The sequence below is a fragment of the Myodes glareolus genome, chromosome 22 (assembly GCF_982192425.1).
Source record: "Myodes glareolus chromosome 22, mMyoGla1.1, whole genome shotgun sequence".
Classification (NCBI taxonomy): Eukaryota; Metazoa; Chordata; class Mammalia; order Rodentia; family Cricetidae; genus Myodes; species Myodes glareolus.
Genome location: NC_142047.1, coordinates 22275515 through 22298906, shown reverse-complemented (window position 1 = coordinate 22298906; position 23392 = coordinate 22275515). Strand labels below are relative to the sequence as shown.

The window sequence follows — 23392 nt, the reverse complement described above, 5'->3', positions numbered from 1 at the left end:
TTAAAAGCTATTTTTTTAAAAAAAAAATATGTGGTTCACTTATTAAAAAAATAAAACACCTATCCCCAAATCTCTCCTCTGAAAGGTTGTGAGCTCCTTGACCATGGCAATACATGACAGAAGACTAGACCAATTGACAGGAATCTTCAAAAGATAATTTAGGTCTAAAGAAAATAATGAAATTTAAGATTTTTTTTACACCAAAATAAGATCCTAAGTCTCTAACAGTTAAAAGAAGATGGGAGGTGTGTTTTCACTCACTGGGGATCAACTGTGTGTCCTTGTTCCCTGGGGATCAACTGTGTGGCTTTAAGGGGTTCTGAACTCCTCCAGTTGAGGATCCAAGACCAGAAAGTCGCCCTACCTGGAGGTGTCTACAGACCTGGTGCCTGGGTTTGGGAAGTAGTAGAGCACTGAGTGCCACAGGGAGAGATGCTCAGGCACGAAGTTGCTGGACCAGTTTGTGGGCTCCTGCAATCTGGGTGCAGAGTTCAAACAACTTAGATAAAGCAGGGTAAACTGGGGGTGGCTTTCTGCCACCAGGTTTCCTAGGATATCTATAGAGTTCTTGGAATAGAAAGATTGTCCTTGTCTGGGATTATACAGTTGATTGAGAGGAATTTGCCCGAAGTCTCCAGCACTGGAGCAGGATCAGTGTGTCTCCTTAGTGGTGGACTGGAGACCCAGCTGTCCCCCTAAGCCTTCTACCATGGGCCTCTATGTTCTGATCTTGGTGTCTCTTGCCGCTTTCACAGCATGGGGCGAGTCTTTCTGGAATACAGATATTGGGGTCGTGAGGGCACATTTCAAACCGGTCATATCTGGTAGAGGTGGGCAGAGGAGAATAGTGTAAAGCTGAGACAGGCTCCTTTCTGGAGCGATTTTCACTCTCTAAACAAGTGGCCCAGACCAGCTATTGAAGGGAGTGGACATGCTGAGTCAGAGAAAGGCAAACACTCTGAGACCTAGGATCACATGACAGGCACAGAGGGCAACAAGGAGGTAACCGCATGTATCACAAAGGGGATTAGGAAGGCTATTTATTTTCTCCTTATTAGTCTACATTTTACTTGATCATGGAAGCAAGCTTGGTAGAAAATTCTGAATCTCAGCTCAGTACTTCTGAACCATTTGTCCGCAGGCAAAGTACTCAGTTAGGTGACCTTTTATTAGTCCATCTCTGAAGAAGTTTTGACACCAATGCCTTCTGTGAGATTCGGTGCAGGAGAGAACTTGGTGGGTCCTAGGGTGGGTGAGGAGCGCGGGTGGGAAATAGAATATGCCATGCAGAGAGAGCTTGGGTATAGAGTTTTCTTTAGGAAAAGGGTATTGGGAGGGTAGGGGGAAGAAGGGAGAGAAAGAAAAAGGGAGGGGAGGAAACGGGAAGAGAGGAGGGAGCCAAGAGGAGTTGGTCTTGGCAGAAAGAGATTTGGGAGTGGGCAGGAGCTTCTCTTAAAGGCGCCTTTGCACAGGTGTGGCAGCCATAGGTCCTTGGGTGAGCTAGGGTATTGACTGGGTTCATCCTGCCAGGTGACAGGGCAGGCCAGCATAATCCTAGCACCTTCCCCACTGGGTTACTGGTGGTTCCTTAGGTGGTTCCTTCTTCAGTACTTAAGGTGGGCCTAGGCTAGAGGAGGTATGGGACAGGGGTAGATAAACCAGGGGGTTGATTTGCAATGGAGTGTAGCAGGGCTGAGGAGCTGGCTCACATGGTAAAGACCTTGCTGTGCAAACAGCCCCAGAATCCACATGAAACCAGCAGTGGTAATGTGCATCTGCAGTCCAGTACTCCTAGTCCAAGACGAGATGTGGAGACAGAAGAAGCCCTGGAAGCTCATTGGCCAGCTAGCTTACTGTACACCGCAACAAACAACAAAGGGACCATATTTCATACAGGGTAGTGGGTAAGGAACAAGGCCTAAGGTGTTCCTCTGACCCCCCATATGTGCACCACAGCATGCACACAGCTTCACTTATGCATGCAAATGTGCACATGCATGCACACACATCAGACATCCACACATACTAAAATTATACTAAGATAAAACATTAATAGGAAATTGGAGGTGTGGTCAGGTCATCACAGGTGGTAGGTGCAGCATGTAAGATGGCAGCCCAAGATGTGGGACATGAATGAAAGAGGTTGATGGTTCTGGATTTTATGTACCCTAGGGACCACAGTTCCCATGGGGGCATGAAAGCCATATATGTCAAAGCATCCAATGAACAGATTAAATTCCTGGTTGATACGAGACTTTATTGGATCTCAGTGTTTATCTTTGATGTCTTCTTCTTGGTTGAAAAATTAAGATTCACAGGGTCATTGAGTACTCCTAACATCACCTTCGTCTATCGGGAGCTCCTGAATCCAGAGCTGGTGTTTGGCTACCAGAACACTGGCAGCCTAGAATCTGTTTAGAATTTATCTTCTCTCTAAACACATGATACTGTGCGAAGCCAAGAACTGAGAATAAAGCAGAGAAGGAGCCAGGTTCGGAGTGGAACATGATTTGCTGCTGGTCACCCCATTCCCAGCCTAGGAGGATTACATAAGCTGTTGGCAAGTTCATGTTGTTCTTCTGTGAAGAGGGTACATTTGCAATCACCTAGTAAAATCCCTTTGAGAAACAGTTTCAAGGAATGTGACACACCTCCAGCACACAGTGATTGCTCAAGACATTGATATGTGTGCATTCCACACAATCTAAGTGGGAACTACTGTAGGTGGTCTTGACCATAGCTCCCACCTTAGCCAAACTTTTTGTGCTGAGTTTGGTTTCTACCCATTCTATCTGGGGGCAGGATTGGTGTTAGCCTAATGGAGGCCAAACCAAGATCTGTTCAGACTCCCTCCACTTTCCTGAAGCTCTCAGCATCTTTACCAACCTATTCTGCTTCTCCCTGTACTTCTTCAGGGCTACACCCTCGTCCTGATGTCCTAACATAGAAATTCTTAGCCCCAGAGGCGCCCATCTGTGCTTTGACAGCCCTCCCTCCTGTCACTTCACAGTGGCCCCTGCAGAGTAGTCACAGACATAGACCCCACCACCTGCACTGACCTTCCCTTACCTCGTAGTGATTTCCATTTTAATAGCTCCTGACTTGTGACATCGTCTTAGGACAGCTTACCTGCTTCTTCGCAGCACCTGCCTTGAACTGATACCACGTCTTCTTCCTTTCCCGAGACCTCCACACTAGACAGGGATCAGTCCTTCCTTTCTCATCTGTATCTCCGCGTTTATTTATAATGTTTCCTCCTCATTATAAAGGTAGTCATACTACCATCATCCACAGGCATCCTTATATGTAAGTCATCCAGAGAATTCCTCTCTAGGTGGCTTGATGATAGTTAACAACCAGGACAGGAAGGAAGCATTGGATTTAATTACCTGGAGCATGGTTACAGCTCTGTAGTCCAGTGTTAATGGCTGTTCTTCTTCATATAAATATATGTTAGACTTACAATGGGGTTATGTCCTGATAACCCAATAATCATAAAGCATGTCACCAAAACATAATTTAAGTATATATAAATGTCTTCCAAAAATTAAGTTAGTATTTTCTAATAATTAACAGAAAACAACAGCAAGAGACAAGTTAAATTTCCACAGTATTCTACTTGTCAATGCCGTGTGTCCCAGATCCTGTTCTGTTCGCTGTTTTCAGTACAGAGATTTAATAAAATTGGTTATTTTTCCATTAGAGGGAATCCTGGAATCATTTTTTATTCTGTCACACAGTCACGTGAAGACGTAATTGATCATGAGAAGGTGTTTAAAGGTACCCTGCCTCTTGAAGGAGAGACACGGTTGATCATGAGAAGGTGTGCAAAGGTACCCTGCCACTTGAAAGAGGGTCCATCTGATTCCCTCAGTCCCCCAGTAACTGAAGTGGGACAAAAGAAGAAGCAGACAAATGAGAAAGGCTTGCCCACTGTAAAAATGAGGGTAGTGGGGGTGTAAAGAAGGTCCGACTCTGGATGCTACAGCTTGGAGTCCATGAAGGAATGTCTAGTACTTGTTTCCATTACTCTACAATTGCTCATGCTTCTTTGTCCCCTGGGTAAGATGCAAGCCTGGAGCGTGCAGCCCTCCTTCACGGGCACCTGCTCACTCCCATGCCTTTAACTCCTCCAGGCTCTTTAATGGTATTCATAGGCTGCTCAGCCATCCCAGAAGACCCTCTGTTCTACTCCATTTGAACCATTCCTGTTCTTCTGCATGTTCTTGCTTCATCCCTGTCCACTTTCACCTCCCCTCTTTCACTCCTCCTCACCTCCAGCTACAAGTACTAGCTCTTCCTTTGAGACAAAAATCAGAAGTGTACACTCCTTCTAGGGCACACTTCAACTCAGCATTGGGCCAAGTGTATCTGTGGTCCTTTCCTAGAAGATCAGCCTTCTGAGAGGAGAAGATACCTTTTGTCCATCCTCTTATCCTCCATAAAGCTCAGCCCTGGGATCTTCTTTTATTACTATGTTTTAAAGACATGATCCGGTTGTTCAGCTCTGTCTGTCCTGGAATTCCCTATGTACACCCTGCCGGCCTTGAACTCACAGATATCCATCTGCCTCTGTCTCCTGGGTTCATATAAAGATCTGAGCCACCATGCAGGGCCACCATCAGGTTAACAGACACATATTTCCAGACACTTCTGAGGATGATACTGAAGCTCTCAAATGTTTCTGGCAGCCACCGTTCTTTCACATCGATTTCTGCTTAAATTCTCTTCTGGGTACAATTCCATCCAGCTTGCTCCTTTATCAACCCTCTAAGATAAGGACTGTTCCAATGTTATCTAAAGCAAGAAGATACTGAGGCAGACAAGACTGAGGCAATTCATTCAAGACCTCATGCTTAGCCAGTGGGGAAACCCATTAGAAATCCATGTCTGGTCTTTGTCCTCTGATGTGTCCTCATGTTTTCTTGTCCAGCAGGACACTCATCCTCACCACCCATTGTGGACACTGTTCATGGCAAAGTCCTGGGAAAATATATCAACTTAGAAGGATTTGCACAGCCTCTGGCCGTCTTCCTGGGAGTCCCCTTTGCCAAGCCTCCTCTTGGTTCTCTGAGGTTTGCTCCACCACAGCCTGCAGAGCCCTGGAACTTTGTGGAAGACGCCACGTCCTACCTGCCTATGTAAGCCACTGGGGTGAGCCTGGGTCTCTTTTGGAGGAATTCTGTCTCAGACTGACATAGGAAGAAGTCAACCCAGTACTTGAACTCTTTGTTCTGGAATCAAGAACACTGGGGAGGACTTCCGCTTCTTGAGTCTCCACTATTTTACAGAGGGTCTTTTTCTCTGTGTGCCTGCAGTGTGTGTGTGTGTGTGTGTGTGTGTGTGTGTGTGTGTGTGTGTGTGTTTCTTCACCCCTAACAAAAGTCTTCCAACTGCTGGGGGAAAAGCAAACAAAGAAAGCACACTGTGGAAGCTTGAAACATTTAGAACTGCCCAGCTTTCTAGAACCCTCTTTCCGCTGTTATACCTAACTACTTAACTCCTGCTGATTTACATTTTGGTAATTTATGCAATGAATACTCAGTACAGTGAAGTTAGGAAATACAAGATGCAAAGCAGAGGAAAGCAAACCCACAGGGCTTGCTACCTAGAGACAACTGTTACTACCATCTGACACGTTTACAGTCTCTTGTACATCACAGGCCTCTGCAGTCTGGCAAGTGCTTGTCTCTCTCATGAGTATGCTGGAAGCCACCCTCTGCCATTGGATAGCACTGTGTTACTTTCAATTTTCTTCATTTTAGCATCACCACTGTATTACATTTACCCAGTCTTTAACTTCTGGGGTCAAAGTTGGCTTTGGTATAATTGGCATACATATATGACCATGAAGAAGTGTTGGAACTAAGTTATTCCATATAGTCATGAGTTCTTTAGGATAAGTTCTAAGAAGTAGCATTACTTAATCAAATACTATGAATCTATTCTTAAATTTTCTCCAAAAAGTCCCCTCAATAAACTCTGCCTAAACCCTAGGCTTACTGAAATAACTTTACCCTCTCCTTGGGGAAACAAATGCTGTGTAATAATCACGACAATGATAGATGTAATCTCAACCAGGTGGTGGTGGCACATGGATTTAAATCCAGCACTCAGGAGGCAGAGGCAAGTGGATCTCTGTGAGTTCGAGGCCAGCCTAGTCTACAAAGTGAGTTCCAGGACAGCCAGGGTAGCACAGAGAAACCTTGTCTCAAACCTCCATCATCATCATCAACAACAACATCATAATAGCAATCTTAGTCTTTATTTTCTGTTGAAATTAACCGATTCCTCTTTTTGACAATTGAGTTCCTGCTTTTACGACTATTAAACCCCTTATGTAGGAAAAGCTCCCAGAATAAAATGTAGAACCATTGCTGTTGATTCACTTCTGCCCCCTGATAGCTGCCTCATCCTGACAGCTGAGGACCTCACTTGTTGCTTCTAAAAGCCAGTAGCAATAGGTGCTGGGCTCCTGGGTCCACCGAGATCTGGTGGCGTGGCTTGTAATTCATTGAGAATATGAATTACACTGCACAACTGGGTCCCCGAGGTGGTGAGCTCTCTAATTGGTTCCCTGGCTTCCCTGTACCTTGTTTTCTCATACATGCAATGAGGATGAAGAGGGAGCTCACCTCTGCAGCTGACCTAAGGCACTGATGAATGTGTCCATAATATAAACCAGTGCCTGGCTCACTGGAAGACTTCAGTAAGATTACTAATCCTAATCCTGAGTGGCCTGGGGAACCTTTTAGGAGGGTAACGGTGGTTGCTTCAGTAACTGTTGGTAGAACCTTAGTAGGTCAGGGCTGCAAGGCTCTTCATAGAGACCTGGAAGGTTGGAGCCCAAATCAGGAAATGATCCAAGGTCACTCAGCATATCAGTGAGTGAAGTAGACCAGGAAAGCAGGTCTCCTAAGGTCACCGATGAGATGATAGTTAGTATACAGCTCTGCCACTTGAAGGCATTTCTGTGGCTGATGGCAGCCACCCCAGGACTAGAGCGTGTTTATCTGGTAGAGAAACTCAGTCAACTTTGCAGCCCACTGAATAGAGCCCAGCAGAGTGCAGGGAACGTCATCTCTAAGGGCAAGCCAACATATGAGCATCTAGGTCCTTGGCCAGGGCAGAGCTAAGATTCTGGGAAGGGAGACATAGTAAATCATTCTCCTGCTGTAGGACAAGAAGACTGTGTCCCTGGAGTTCCCATGGGATCCTGGGATATCTCCATTCCAGTGTCCCCATCAGGTGATAGCAACCCACCTACAGAATTACACCATCCTGTGCAAGGTTGGTGCCAGCGAATATTTCCAGGCTGCGTATGATGGGATCTCAGATGTTCTCTCTCCCCTCTCAGGTGCTCCCAAGACCCAGTGACAGGGCGGATAGTCAATGATCTCCTAACCAATAGAAAGGAGAGTGTTCCTCTCCAGTTTTCTGAAGACTGTCTCTACCTAAATATTTACACTCCTGCAGACTTGAAAAGGAGTCATAGGCTGCCGGTAAGTGGTGGGACTTCTCTAACCTTCTGAGTTTCCACATCTGGCTCCTCTGTGCAAACGGAAGGACTTGAGGGCAGCTAGAGGCAGGGACACCAAAAGCATGAACTGATCCAGAGGCCCAGAGCTTCTGTTCATCACAGAAGACAATTTCCTTTATTTTTCCCCAGGGACGTCCGGCAACAGTGCTTGCCTCCTGGGTCCACTGAGATCTGGGGATGTGGCTTGTAATGTGCTCATCATTGCTCGAATCTCCAAAGCAGGGAAGCATTGAGTAGCTTCTCTACCCCCTGTGCCTTTATTTCTTCATCTAGGAACTGGTGCTTGGGGAAGATGGCCTTACAGTTAGAATTCTATCTTCCCTGGTTTTCTCACACAGAAGGAGGAAAACTGGTATATAACAATATAATACTGCTGGGCATCCGGCCACAGTTCCTTTGCCCTGGGAACCGTGGGTCAGTGAGAAGAGGAACTACTTCTCCACCTCTGTGGCAGTGGTTCACAGCTGGGGCAGCAGGTGGCATCCTGCTGTGTACAGGTGTTCAGAAGGTTTCCAGAGCTCTTAGCCCCGTGGTGAAAAATGTTACAGTTCTTGGCAGTTATAGAAGTCAGGGGTCTCTTGCCCCTGAGAGTAGCTTCCAGCTGCACTCCCTGCTCTGGGCAGGGACTAGCATTGCAGTTTCCTATTTTAACTAGATATTAGGATTCCCCAGCATTAGGCTACAATAAGCATTACAGCTGTCAGGCCTGGAAATCAGGACTCCCAGCCTCTGATACCAGCCAACTCCAATCAGGAACAAGGGTGGCTGAGACGCTGGGTCCTTAAGAACAGGCAGCTCTCTGGGCTCTGCTGACAACCAAGACCTGCAGTTTTCTTCTTTGGCTTTTGTCGTCCTATTCCTCTCTGAGTTTCAGCTCTCCACCTTCTTTCCTCTTTACTTCTACCGTTCCTCTTGTGTCTGTCCTTGCTACTCCCTTGAACATTTCAGCTCTCTCTCACCGCTATAGCCACCATTGTGGCTGCCATTTCTACGGTGGTAAACTACCACTGCATTTGCTACTACTGATGCTTCTGTTGTCATTGCTAAGGTCATGACCTCTCCTGCTGCTGACTCTGTTACTGCTGTGTTGTTGGCTTCTGATGCTGCTGTCAACTCTGCCAGTCTGCTGACACAGCTGTACTGTCCCCAACTGCTATTGTCCCTGCCTCTGCCACTGTAGCAGCTGTGGGATGTTCCTCTGGCTTTGATTCTGTTCCTTTCTTCAGATCAACACCTGAGTCTGCTTGGGCTAATGCTGAATATCAAGAAAGGCAAGAAGGACCACAATGTAACTTAATGGTAAAGTAGGTGTATTGATGTTCAAGGCCCTGAGTTTTATTCCCTGCATCAAAAGGAGAAAAAAAAAAAAAAGACGAGTCAAAGTCGAGTCAAGAGAAGTCTTTAGTTTGCATAAGCAATACCAGCATTGAAGAGGCTGAGACAAAAGGATCTGGGCAAGTTTGATGTCAGCCTGGGCTACATAGCAAGTACCAGCCCAGCCATAGTTAAACTGTCTTTTAAAGAATTCATACACTTATCTCAGAAAGGGGGGAGGAAGAGAAGGAGGAGGAGAAAATTAAGAAAAGGACAGGGAAGGAGAGGAAGTCAGAAGGGGGGAAACAGGAGAAAGGAGAGAGACCTTTTATTGGGTCTAAGGTAGAGGCACAGGGTGGGACTGTCACTCATTCATCCTATTGTGGCGCTCAGTGTCACCATATGCACAGTCAGACATAGAGTCTGAGAAAGCTCAACACGAGCCGTTCACATAAACACTGACATGAAGAGGATGGAGTGTTGTGTGAGCATGACATCACTGGCCTTGGATGTTTCCATGGTGATGATTTCAGTCTAAGGAGCCCTGTAAAGACAGGGCCCGTGAGTCTTGGAAGATAGGTGAGAAATGAGCAAGATGACTCACCCCAGCTGAGGGAACTGGCGAGGAAAGGCTGCCTACTACAGCCTTGCTAGGTACTTCTGTGGCTTGGGTGATGGCCCACTCAGCCTATATATAGGCAAGCAAACGAGACAACATTTGTGACCCTCCAGAGGAGGCTTCTGATAATCGGTGTTGTTGTGTCCTTTCCAAGTGATGGTGTGGATTCATGGAGGTGGACTAGTGTTGGGTGGGGCATCAACCTATGATGGACTGGTCCTGTCTGCCCATGAAAACGTGGTAGTGGTGGTCATTCAATGCCGTCTAGGCATCTGGGGATTCCTCAGGCAGAGTCTTGAACTTTTTTTCTACACACTAGCCCCCATATTAGTCTGTTTTCGGATTACATATCAGAACACCAGATCTTGTGATAGTTATAAGATAAATATTTATTGAGTTTAGGATTTAAGAGGCTAACGTGCAGGATACGTTTCTTTCTTCTGTTTGAGGTCTGGTGAGGGTGCTTATTGAGATCAACATGGCAGAGGGAGAGAAATAAAATCTGCAACAAGCAAAAGAGATTGCATGATGGGACACAAAGCTGGAGGGAGGAGTTGGGAAGTCTCACTGTTTTTATAACTGGCTCACTAGGGAACTAACCCTAGCCCAGAGAGCTCAACACCTCCAAGGGCAGTGGACCCAGCGTCTTAATGACATTTCACAGGACCTCACATTTTACAGGGTCTGTTGCTCCATAGTTCTTTCATAAGAGCACATCCAAAATGTAACATCTTCCAGGTCAAAGATGCCAGGACCCAGTTCCAGTAATGGCTTGCATTTTAGAGGCCTCTGCCAGGCTCCTTCGCAATACATTCTGGTCCTTCAGTAATGGACCTCACCTGTCAATTAATTCTTCACTCACTACACTTGCTTCTGAGCAGACTTGTCCGTTGTTTTCTCTGCTGTCCCAAACTTAGCTAACAGCCAGTTTTGAAGCATGTTTTGGTGAGTGGTCACCGTGCTCTCAGAGGTAGACTGAGTCATGCCAAGCTTCTGCTATTCCAGGCAGAGAGAACAGAACAAAACCTCCCCCCTTTCCCTGCAACTGCTGAGCAGCTGCTGGCCATTCCACCTCCTGTTTGCTCAACATAAAAGCCGTGGGAACATTTGGGACTCCTATTTTTTTAACACTCAACATCTAATCAACCAACCAGTCCTTTTGACTCCACCTTCCAAACAAACTCTGTGTCCTCTTCTCATCTGCTCCCTGCTCCACTCTAACCAGAGTCTTACAGTTTGGACTGGATTATTGTTATAACCACTGTTCTGCTTTGCTGTTAGTAAACCTGTTACTTGTAAGACATGTATTTTCTACAGAGTGGCCAGAGCGCTGTGAGAGACACAGGCTGAAGCATATCTTGTTTCTGCAGACAGCTCTCACTTTCAACAATAAAGAACTTACCAAGGCTCACAGCACCTGCTCTGCCTGTGTCTGCTACTGGCTACCCTCACACTCCTTTTCCCAGAGGTCTTTACACCTGCTGCTACTTTTAACAGGAATAATATTTTATGATATTCATAAGCATGCAAGCTCATTTTGTTTAGGTCTCTATTCACGCCCCCTTCTTCCAAGAGGCCTCTCTCGGTTCTAGGAAATATCACCCACGGTCCCCATCCCTGTACCTTTTGTAAGCTGGTTTAGTCTTCAAATCCCTTTCATCACTTGATACTAAAATTTCTTCACTCCTGTTTCCTGTGCTCTGCAGTGTGAACTGAGTACACTCAGGAGCGGAAGGGTTTGTCTGTCGTGTTTCCTCTCTAACTCTTGGGCTACACAGTTTCTGGAAGATGAGCGTAGAGTCCCAGACAGAGCATTTCTGGAGAGATGTGAGGTGGTGAAGACATGTGTCAGGAATTCAGGACTCAGTTTGTTTCACTAAGAGCCCTAGCCTCTTCCTCGCTCTGAGAGTTCAGCCAGGATGTATCTACCTTCACCCTGTTTCCTTGCAGCACAGGCGATAAACACAGCCTGGGGAACTGAGGTCACTTGGACCAGGTGGCTGCACTGCACTGGGTTCAGGACAACATTGCCAGCTTTGGAGGAGACCCAGGCTCTGTCACAATCTTCGGAGAGTCAGCGGGAGGTGAAAGTGTCTCTGTTCTTGTAAGTGTCCCGGCACCAGGGCTTATCCAGGCATGATAGCAGCTGCTAAGGTCCCTTGGAGATCAGTCAGTATAGCCATGGGAACTTAGCTTTCAGTATCTGGATTCAGGTTGGCTCTTTTGTTGTCAGCATTAGACAGTGGAAGACTAACAGCCAAACCCTCCTTGGCTCCTAGGAGGCACTTGTATGCCCCATAAAAGTTCTTGTGGTGTATTATCTCTCTTCTCACTTATTGAATTCTCTTTCTCTTTCACGCTAGCGTAGAATCCACGGTTGGCAAGGAGCGTTGGGAGTAAACCGCAGGTGGTAAAGGGAAGGGTGTGCATGCAGCAGAGCAGGTTCACTGTTTGGCTCCAGGATAAACCTACCCAGAGGGAACTGCAGCACTGGGAGCTGTCAGGGGTCTTCTGAGAAGGTGTCATGGCTCTGCAAACCCAATAAGGAGGCCAGCAGTATCTGGGACTGAGGGTCCAGTTGGGAAACCAGATGGCTGTGAGGAAGGACGGACGGACAGACATTTCAACAGGGAGAGACAGGACAGAGAACGTAGCTCACAGACACCTCTGACGGCCTGGGGAGTCTTCTTGGTGTGGAGATGAGGAGCAGGAGGCACCAAGGGAATCTGTGGAAACTTCTGGGCGTCACAAGTAGTCCTCCAGCTCCCTGAAATTGGTCAGAGTGTCACCTCATCACCACATTTTCAAATGCATTGACTCACCAGCAGAATATTTAGAGGAGAATGTTTTTATTTTCCTTAGAGATAAGGAAAAGTGCAGACAAATCCCAAGGAGGACATTGTGGCCTGTATTTTTGTAGTATTCCCACATTTTTTTTTTATCAGTTTCTGCATGCTTCTGTCATCTGGCTTCTTTCTACCTGCTATCCATCATCTCTCCTTTCACTCGGTGTGTGTGTGTGTTCTTGTTTCTCTTTTTCTTATGTGTGTCATATTGTCCCGCCAGCAAGAACAATGCAGGGCACGTAGGATCCTTCTGCAGAACAGCCTTTTAATGCGTCTTGAGAGCGAGAGCATAAGCCGACATGGCGGAGACCCAGAGTGAGGCGAACCCAGCCCTTATATAGGAAACAGTCCCCGCCTCGGACGTGTCACTCTCAGATTGGTCAGCTGCCCATCATCCCAGATGACGCCTCGGGAGAGGCAGGGACAACAGCGTTGGAAATTTGCCAACACATGCGCGTTATCCTGTTCACCGCACAGTGGAACCGGATGTCAGCGCCATCTTGGAATGGCGAATGTGGTTGCGGTCCTCTACATTTCCCCCTTTTTTTTTTTTTTTTTTTTTACTTTTTTGCAGAAAGGCAATTCCCTCAGAAGGCAAAGATAGAGGTCGCACTTCCCAAAGTGGAAACATTATAATGGGCTTGCACGGAATCTGCCCCTAGGTTCATGACACCTGGAACTTATCCGGCCTGCCCTCTGCCATTTTTCTGGGAAAGGGAATATACGGCAGGAAACCCTTATGCAGTGCGACATATCTCTCAGAGAGGGCCATTCTCTGTGCGATGCTCTTTAGCTCGACAACCTTCAGGGCTAGCTAAGCCAAGCACTCCACCCTGTGCAATGGACAGAGGTGTCCTAGGGGTGCAGGAGCTGGTTGGCATAAACCTTACTGCTTCAGCATAGATAACCACATCAGTAGAGGTTCCCTGTTCCAGGGCAGCCAGCGCTTGTGCAATAACCACACTTTGTCCCTACGACTTTGGGATTTGAGTCAGCAAACCATCCAGAGGAGAAACACTGATCCACAGCATAGGGCTGTTCCAAACATTCCCACCCCCACCCAATCTTAAAGTAGGAGATGAAGGGCACAACCCAGGACTGGAATCCTTCGGCTAAGCTTATAAATAGAAGGTAGGGGAGCCCCAGAGTCTTATTGGTTGTAAAATAAAAAAAACGAGGAAACACTGCCACTCTATGGCTGACTGGTGTCGGTTTCAGGAAGGCTGAGAGTATCCCCCATCGCTGCTCCTTCGTAACCGTTGTCATCCATCCGCAAAATGGTAGGAGGAACAGAAGCCAAATCTTCAGGCAAGTCCGCGTGTTGTGGGTCACCCCTCACCGTTCGGGTCAGTCTTTCTGGCACCCAGAATGGATTTTCCTGGTCCTGTGGGAACACACAAACAGCTCCCCTGGATCTCAATAGGATGGGATCCGGGCCTTTCCATTCATTAGAAAACACATCTTTCCATATAACCAAATCCTTGGGCCGCTGTGGATCCGAACTATGTCATGTTGCAGCATTCTGGCCATTATCATCCAGATTTAAAAAATTTATAGTGAACAGAGCCATGGCAATGGCTACTCTTGGTGTCGGGGGTAATTCCTTCAATATTCCCCCTTTTTGTTTAAGTAGATAAGATTTGAGTGTGCGATGTGCTCGCTCTACAATACCTTGCCCCTGGGGGTTATAAGGCAGGCCTGTAATGTGTGTGACTTGCATCTGTGCACAAAATTGTTTAAACTTTTGAGAAGTATAGGCAAGCCCATTATCCGTCTTTAAAGATGTGGGCTTGCCCCAAGCACTCCATGCCTCAAGACAATGTTGAATGACATAAGAGGTTTTTTCTCCTGTAAGTGGTGTGGCATGAATAACGCCAGAGCATGTGTCAATTGACACATGCACATACTGAAGTTTTCCAAAGGCAGTGATATGAGTCACATCCATCTGCCATATTTGCAAAGGAGCAATCCCTCTGGGGTTTACGCCAGTGTGTATGACAGGGAGAAACTGGCAACAATTGTGACATTGGGTTACAATATCACGAGCCTCCTTTCTGGTAAGAGAAAAACGTTTACGCAGGGTTTCAGCTGTAACATGAAAATTATCATGAAAGGTTTTAGCGGTCTGTAACGGGGAGGCAAGAGCTACCACAGCAAGCTGCGTAGCACGATCAGCCAGATCATTACCTAAACTCATGGGGCCCGGGATCCCCGAATGTGCTCTTATGTGTGTGATAAAAAATGGAGCTCTCCTATTTAGTAAACAGTCCTGTATCCTCTGGAAAAGAGCTGCCACTGTACTAGTAGGTTTTATAATTCCAGCGGTCTCTAATAATTTAACAGCATTAACCACATAGGCAGAATCAGAAACAATATTAAGAGGACAATGAAATTTTTGAAGAACCTCTAAAACCACCATACATTCCACCACCTGGGGTGAGGTGGCAGAAAAGTTCTTTGTATATATTTTAGAATCCACAACATAGGCTCCCACACCATTTTTGGAGCCATCTGTATACACCATCACCCCGTCTTTTAGCGGGGCAGAAGACGTAACTCGGGGAAACACAATGGGATGACATGCAGCAAACTGCAGCAGAGGGTGTTTGGGATAATGATTATCAATTTTTCCTGAAAAGGTGGTAACCAAAATTGCCCAATCGTCAGAGGTGGCGGCCAAAGTTTGTATCTGAAAGGAGGTATAAGGAACTATCATAACCGCTGGATGCTTACCAAAATGACTAACAGACATTTTAGGGCCTTTAAGGGCAATTTGAGCTATAGCAGCTGGATACCAATCAATACTTTTGTTAGGAGAAGCATGCGGATGGATCCACAGTAACGGTCCATCCTGCCATAACACAGCAGTGGGTAGCTTTCTTGTTTTAAACACACATAGAACAAATGGTTGAGTTTCATCAATACGGCACAGCTGTGCCTCCTTAATGGATTCCTCCACTAGTAATAAGGCTGCTTCTGCTGCCGGTGTCAAGGCCCGAGGGGAGGTAATATGAGTATCCCCTTCCAAGATATCAAACAATGGCTTCAAATAAGCAGAGGGGATTTTTAAAAACGGTCGCAGCCAATTAATATCTCCTAACAACTTTTGGAAATCATTTAATGTTCGCAAATCGTCCCTATAAATTTTTATTTTTTGTGGTAGAATCTTTTCAGGAAGAATAACAGAAACTAAGAATTGGCCAGTGTCTGTAATCTGGACCTTCTCAGCGGCTATTTGAAGACCCCATAGCTGTAAACTCTTAATGAGCAATGGGTAGGCTTCCCTTAGGACCTGTAAGTCCTCATGACACATGAGTATATCATACTCCACAGGCGCATACACTCGTCCATTTTCCCCTTCGTAAACGGGGAAGGCCAGGTGCAGCTTTCTCTTGACCTTGTCAGGGATAAATGAAAAAGTCTTTGGCCCAAGGTGTTCCTCATAAGGAGGCGCCGAAGGGGCAGTCGGGCAAGGGCGCAGCTCGTAAGGAGGCGGATGGGCCCTTTGGGATGACCTCATGGCCCTACCGCTGGTTAATTCTGCCTCCTCCTCTGTATCTAGCTCTTCTACCTCTTCTCCTGAGCCAGAACTTTCATGCTCACTTTCATGGTCACTTTCAATTTGCAGAGCTTCAAGCTCCTGCAGAGGATATAAACTACTGTCCTTTCCTTTTTTCTTATTGTTGGTTCCAGAAATCTTTCGACCTTGTAAATCAGTCTTCTCCCCCATTCTTATTTTCTTAAAACCACGGGGGGGGGGTCTTTTTTCCTTATTTGAGACTGTGCACGCACCTAACCTCTCACTGTACTCAGTTTCTGAAATGCTATCCTGGACTTCCTCCGTTGCAGCAACCGCCTGGCAGGATTCATCTTTTAAGCAATCTTTGGCGAAAAATAAGAGGACTACTAAAAGAGGTAGCAAGGCCCCTACGAAACCTTCCCAATGCGGAAACAAGTCAAGCCCAAAACCGAAAAATCCAGGAAAAGCCATATCTCTCTGAGTATACAGACCTGCAGTTCTGAATCCTCCTTGTGTCCAAGGGGTCTCCGGCGGTGCGAGCAGTTGTCAGGGTCCCTCAGCGTCCCGAGGGATTCGGCACCAGATATCCTGCGCTACTGTTTCGCCAGCAAGAACAACGCAGGGCACGTAGGATCCTTCTGCAGAACAGCCTTTTAATGCGTCTTGAGAGCGAGAGCATAAGCCAACATGGCGGAGACCCAGAGTGAGGCGAACCCAGCCCTTATATAGGAAACAGTCCCCGCCTCGGACGTGTCACTCTCAGATTGGTCAGCTGCCCATCATCCCAGATGACGCCTCGGGAGAGGCAGGGACAACAGCGTTGGAAATTTGCCAACACATGCGCGTTATCCTGTTCACCGCGCAGTGGAACCGGATGTCAGCGCCATCTTGGAATGGCGAATGTGGTTGTGGTCCTCTACATCATATAACTTTTCTCAACTTTCCAATTTAGTTTGATTCTACTACGATTTTCCATACATAACAATTATACAGTTATAACTTTTTTCTTCTACTGTAACTCTACAGCAAGCCTAAAATTGCCTTGAGCTTATGCATTCTCTAGTTGAATACTCCTGCACATAGTGTATCTTTGGATACTTCTACACATAGGGTCGTTTTGGATACTTCTGCTATTTTGTTCATTAACTGAAACGTTTTGCTTATAAGAAAAGAGTTTAAGGCCTCTTTCATGCTAGTTTCTTAATGAAATAACTAAATAATACAAATAATCTCATAATTTATACAGAAAAGTCATCACAATTCATTTTCTTCCATTAGTTCCTTGGTTTCAATGTTTTTCATATGATACATTGATTTCACACTTACAGTCTAACAACTTTAATTTCCTCCATATATTAGTTGCAGCCTGATAATAAATTGAAATGGGTTTATGGAAAAATTTAATTAACCTTACTGTATTTGCATGCATATTGATTTTGTAATATTTCTGTGCTCCTTAAGATGAGATCATAACTTTAAACATTTATCATCGATTTTTACTTTTACTTCATTGAGATCTCATTAGATCATAGAGATAATTTCAATTTCTTCGTACTTTTTAAAGTTTGATTTGTGTGCTATGGTGTGATTGGTTTGGAGAAGGCTCCAATTTCAACAAAAAGGTGTTTGTATTCCCTCTCTTTTGTATGTTTTGTTCTGTATAAATTTGTTAAATCCATATTAATTCATCCTATATTTTAGTTCTGAAATTTCTTTGCTTATTTTTCGTTTGGAAGATATTTCTAAATATAAGAGTTGGGTGTTGAAGTCTTCCATTAGTATTATATTATGTCCTAGGTGGCTTTTATGTCAATTGTTTAATGCAATTATGAGGCTTCATAATGACAATTAAGGTAGTCATCAATCTCATTACAGGGAAAGGCCAGCTCAGGCATCTTCTTCACTAGTGCTTAGGATCATCCTTGTGGATTCCTGGGAATTTCTCTGGTGCCAGGTTTCATGCTAGCCCCGTAATGGCTCCCTCAATCAAGATATCTCTTTCCATGCTATCTTGATGGTCATCATAGAATCTTCATCCAGCAAATAATGGAAGCAGATGCAGAGATCTGCAGCTAAGCAATGGGCCAAGATTCCAGAAACCAGTCCAAGAGAGGGAGGAGCACTAATATGAGCAAAGGGGTCAAAACCATGATGGGGATACCCAGGCAAACAACTGACCTGAGCTAGTCGGAGCTCACTGACTCTGGACTGTCTGTGGGTGAACCTACATAGAACCAAACTAGGCCCTCTGAATGTGGGTGACAGATATGTGGTTGGGGCAGTCTTCGTAGCCACTGGCGGTGGGGCCAGAATTTATCCCTACTACTTGAACTGGCTTTCTTGAGGTCATTCTTTTTGGAGGGATACCTTACCCAGTCTAACTGAGTACAGAGGGGAGGGCCTTGGTCCAGCCTCAAAGTGATGTGCCAGACTTTATTGACTCCCCATGGGGAAGCTGTACCCACTCTGAGGACTGGATGGGGGTTAGAGTGCAGGGAAGGTGGAGGGAGCAGGAGGAGGGGAGAGAGTGGGAGGGTGATAAGTATGTAAAATGAGAAAAGACTGTTTTAAAAAATAAATTAATTGATTTAATAAAAAGGAAATTATGAGATTCCAAATATTTGCTTCATAATTGCTGTATCTTCTAGATGAACTGCTCCCTTTATTAATATGCAGTGTTCTGCTAGCTCATTAGTTTTAGCTGAAGTATACTTTATCAGCTGTAAGGATAGCTATGCCTGCTTGCTTACAGCTTCCATTTGCTTAGTAGTCTCTTTTCTCTGCTTAGACACTCAGTCTGTGGGCACCTGTCTGTTGGAATGAACTTGTCTTTCAGTTTTGTCTTCTTCAATTTAGATGTTTTCTGTGACTCTTTCCAGAGGGAAGTCCAAATGAAGTTCAGCTATAGGGACAGAAAATACTTGATGCTGACTGCCATGTGTGCCACTGATGTCATGCCAAGTTGGTTAGGAGCCAGCAGAACCAAGGTTGAGGCCTCATGCTTGTCATCAGTGATCCCACATAAGTCTATGAGTCACTATGTGTACAAAGTCTCCTCTACCTTCCTCTACCAGGTGCTGTCTCCCTTGGCCAAGAATCTCTTCTACAGGGCTGTTTCTGAAAGTGGAGTGGCCCTCACTGCAGGCCTGGTCAAGAAGAACGCCAGGCCCTTGGCTGAGGTAAATTGCATGCTGGGAAGTTTCTGTGCCCTTTTGTTTCTCTCCTCATGGATCTTTCTTACCATGAGGAAACAGTTGACAAGGTCAATGGATAGAGTTTGTTTGGGGCTCACATCTAGGCCAAGCTCTGAAAGTTCTGGAGTGATTTTGTGTGAATCGTGTTCCTTAGACACACTGCAATCTTGTGTGAGTTTTGGTGTGACATCAAGGGTCACCTTCCTGAACACATCACATGTATAACTTCTGCTCATAAGACAGATACAATCCATATGTCAGTGGTAAAGCCACCTGGCCAGAGCTTGGAGGAAATGACTCTATACCAGATGGTATAATTCTCAGGGTATTTTCTTCACCACGCTGCACATGACTTCTTTTAACCCATCCACATTCACAATGGTGTGCACATTTACAAAAGTATTTGTTTCTGTTTCTTAAGACAGGGTCTCACTATGTAACCCTGGCTGTCGTTCAACTCACTCTGTAGACTGGACTAGCATAAAACTCACAGAGATCTGCCTGCCTCTGCCTCCCATGTTCTGGGTTTAAAGGTGCGTGCCACCACTCCCCGCTCCATTTAGCAAATTATAAAGTTAACACAGGCTCCAATATTTAAATAGTCTGCATCAAATTCCAATTAGAAGTAGATGCAACACTCTGAGGGACCCAGAACCCACACCTTCTGGTATTGCATGTTTTGAACAAACATGTACCATCATTGGAAAGTGGGTATTGGTAGAACTCTTGGCTATATTGACAGAGGTATAAATACTACTTTTGACTTTTGTTGTGGCCTGTGATCTATTGAAAAAAATTGCTGTTACGGCTGGTTGTAAAAACAGCACCATGGTTCAGTGCCTTCTCCAGAAGACAGAAGAAGAGCTCTGGGAGACTGTACTGAAATTGGTAGGTGCGCCTGTCCTAGCGGTCCCCAAACTTTTTATTTTACCCTAGATTTCACCTCTTCTGTAGTTTTGAAGAAGCTATCTGAGGCATTTTCTTGACTCTTAGAAACAGTATTAGCCTTCTAATATTATTGAGATTGCTTTTATCTCTCTCTTTTATAATGAAAAATCAAATGTCACAAAACATACAATAAAAGTATGATAAAAGTTGTATCAGGCTATCTAAATTATAACAGTTACTACCTCCTTTTCTGTTTTCAGAGACTACTACTGTGAAGAATCAAAGATAATTAACTACTTATCCACTTATTGCCTTCCATCTATCCATCCCTTCATCCAATTCATTGAAACCATTCTCTTGGTCTAGTATAGAGCCACCAGAACTTGTCAATAACTTTCAATTTGATCATAAACTATGAGCCATTCAGCCAGCATCTGTAACTTTTCACCCATTCATTTAAGTAGTTGTTGGTGAATCTTTACAACTCACAGATAGTTCATACATCGGCCAACCACTAATTTTGGAAACACAGTATCCGGGTAGGAGATGAAAGAATAAACTAAAGATTCTCTCTGTTTACCAGGATAATCCAAAGAGAAAAATAATAACATACCAAATGGGTGACACGCATTGGGAATACAGAGAGTGATGTATTCATTAGAGTCAGCCTGCTCAGAAAAGGGGACATTTGAGAACTGACTGAGTTTTTAGTAGTTTATTATCACATGGAAACTCATAAGACATATACTTGAAAAACAGAGGATATAGGGATGTGGTAACTACTCCATTTGTTAAGGATAAGTACAGATGATGTCTTAGGATTCAGCTGAGAGCCTTTTCTCCTCATAAGGACATTGTACACTAGAGTATACTCCTGGATTCCCATAGACTTACCTCTAGCATTCTGTTTTTAGACTCAATTCAGGGGTTGAGTCTAAGATGATCTTGGGTCTTGGATTATGGTTCATCAGGAACCATATAACAAAGTTCAAGCATTTCAGAGTTAAGAACAGCAGCTTTCTTTTGTTCTTTGGATTTATGAGATGGCCTCACTATGTGCCTGTCTGACCCTTCAATTCTCCTATTTCACTATCTTTAGTGGTGGGATTATAGTTTTTCTCATTGATGTCTGTTTCACAGATGTGTTTTATGTATATACCCAGAATGGGAAAATATTTCTTCCATCCATAGAATGCCCATCACATACAGGATTACTTTCTATCTTTGGGAAACTCCAGAGAACCTAAGATCATATGACATATTTCTGAGTTTCTAAGATGATACTACAAGGGGAGGGGAAAGAGAGAGAGAGAGAGAGAGAGAGAGAGAGAGAGAGAGAGAGAGAGACTGAGAAAGTACCTAAGACCCTTGGATTGTAGAACTCTAACTCATAGCGGAGTTGCTTTCCGTACATGGGTCAGATCCATTAGCTAAGTGTCACGTTGTAATTGCTTTGAAGATGATGAACGTACAACACAGGGAAGTACGGAGTAGAATGACTTTCAGTGAGCAGAGACATCAGAGTTTTCCAACCAAGACTGGCTCATTCACTTTATGAATGTATTGTGATAGAATCTTCAGGTAACTAAGACCAAGACACTCAGGAGCAAGGTACTCAGGATGCAGCTGAACCCAGGTGCTGAGAATATATTTGGTATCTGCCAGTCTCTATTCCTCTATTTGCCCTCTATCTGGCTGACTTCTCTATGTAGGAGGTTTGTTCCCTGGGAGGTTGAATACAGCAACACTCCAGATGTAAATGACATCTGTTAGGAAGCCAGCTTTCTCCAAACTTTATCAATATATAGGTGTAAACTCTGTCTTAAAGGTATCTTTGAACTGCTATTTATATTTAGGGGCATGGTAACTCCATGTCACATGTAGCTGCCTAAACTCATGACATCCGGATAAGGAAGAAGACGTGAGGGCTGGGACGTGTTTTCTTCGGCCACTCCAGATCGTCTCAGCCCTCCCTCCCTTCCAGTTACCATACGCACCACATGCAATCATGCTCTTTTCACTGGTCCTGCCGAGGAACTTGGGGTGTTGTGGCGAGAGAGAATAAGTAGGGGGGAAGATGAAGGGAAGGTCAGGCTTTTCCAGAGCACCAGCGACACTGACTCTGCTTCCCCCCCACACACACACATTCATACTCATACTCAGACACACAATCACACTCAGACACATACAATCGCACTCAGAAACAATCACACTTACATACACACTCAGACACTCACACTCAGACATACACACTCACATTCAGACACACACACACACTCATATTCAGACACACACACACACACACACACACACACACACACACACACACACATAGTGCCCGTGCACAGAGAACACTGTAGGAATCAGGAAGGAAAGGCTGATTAAACTCCAAGCACAGCTCAGAGACTTGGCTTTGTACAGGGAAGGCTTCTTAACACACCCTCTGTTTCATCTTCACAGAATCTTTTTAAGCTGGATTTGCATGGAGACTCCAGACAGGTAAGGACCATTGCTTTCTGGGTTAGACTCTTTTGAGTCTTAACAGCGCTTTTACTTCAAATAACTCTGAATAATCCTTCTGTTTGTGGAACTGTGGTCATTCCTGTGTTGGCATTGTAGAGACTCAGAGATGGAAATATTGTCAGTTAATACAGGTAGAGGGATCAGAGGCAGGGATTGAATTTACCCACAACTCTCTGTAGAGTGCTCCTGGTCAGCAACTCAGCGCCCTGGGCTTATTCCTCCCTTCTCGTCCATATTCCTCACTCTCAGAATGAGCCTGCAGGGAGAGGCTCCACTAGAACTCTCCTCTCCTGGGAGGCAGAGATGCCCAGCTGGAGGTTCCCTGGGAGGAGCAGAGTCGAAGCTGTACAGAAAGGAGCCTAGACTGCTATTCTCCTATGACCTAGGAAAGTCCAGCATCCCCCTCCATCTCCTCCCTCCCACCTCTCCAATGCCCAGCTATGCCAGCCACAGTCCTGTCCTCTCTGTTTAAACCCTGGGAGATCCCAGAACTTTCTTAAAGGATCTCATGGGAGAGAAATGAGGTTCTTTCAGTCATCCAGAAATGATTTACTGAGGACTCGCTTTGTGTCAGGGACTGACTCAGCAGCTGGCATTCAAGAGTGAAGTATGTAAAATCTCCTGCTTTTTTTGAGACTTCTGTCCTAGTAGGCAAGGTACATAGCACAAGAAAAAATAATGTATGTAATAATGTATGTAAATACATACATGTTTTCTACCAATTAGAGTTAAATTTAAAATTAGGAGGGGTGGCTAGAGTTGGTCAGTGATTTTCTGTAAATAGCACGATCAGAGGAGATGTCTTTTTTGTATCTGTGGCTGAAGTTCATGAGTAGAAGCTCTGGAGAGAGCAAGGAAGTCAGCTGTCAGGAAACCTGGAGGAGGAATGCTACAGGCAGAGGGCAGAACAGCTGCAAGACCCGAAGAAGGAGGCTTCAGGGTTTCAGG

General features: G+C 45.1%; 1 protein-coding gene and 1 long non-coding RNA gene across 3 annotated transcripts in view; one reads left to right on the top strand and one right to left on the bottom strand.

Annotated features, from left to right (window-relative positions):
- Positions 1 to 628: 628 nt before the first annotated feature.
- Positions 629 to 23392, top strand: part of LOC125395381 (carboxylesterase 1E-like) — a 32069-nt gene continuing 9305 nt past the window's right edge. The window contains 8 exon segments of the mRNA XM_087900501.1: positions 629 to 761; positions 4934 to 5141; positions 7358 to 7506; positions 9628 to 9760; positions 11424 to 11577; positions 18914 to 19016; positions 19824 to 19921; positions 22382 to 22420. Of these exon segments, the coding sequence (XP_087756627.1) occupies positions 710 to 761; positions 4934 to 5141; positions 7358 to 7506; positions 9628 to 9760; positions 11424 to 11577; positions 18914 to 19016; positions 19824 to 19921; positions 22382 to 22420 (936 nt within the window). The 5' untranslated portion in view covers positions 629 to 709.
- The window catches only part of LOC146890264 (uncharacterized), a 29210-nt gene continuing 15662 nt past the window's right edge, over positions 9845 to 23392 (bottom strand). Inside the window, exons 2-3 of one of the 2 annotated variants that reach the window (XR_015736014.1) lie at positions 11097 to 12240; positions 9845 to 9975 (exon numbers count right to left, since the gene is read on the bottom strand). This is a non-coding gene — a long non-coding RNA (uncharacterized LOC146890264). Of the gene's footprint in view, positions 12241 to 23392 lie in introns of both variants that reach the window. The other variant, XR_015736012.1, reaches the window with a different exon arrangement.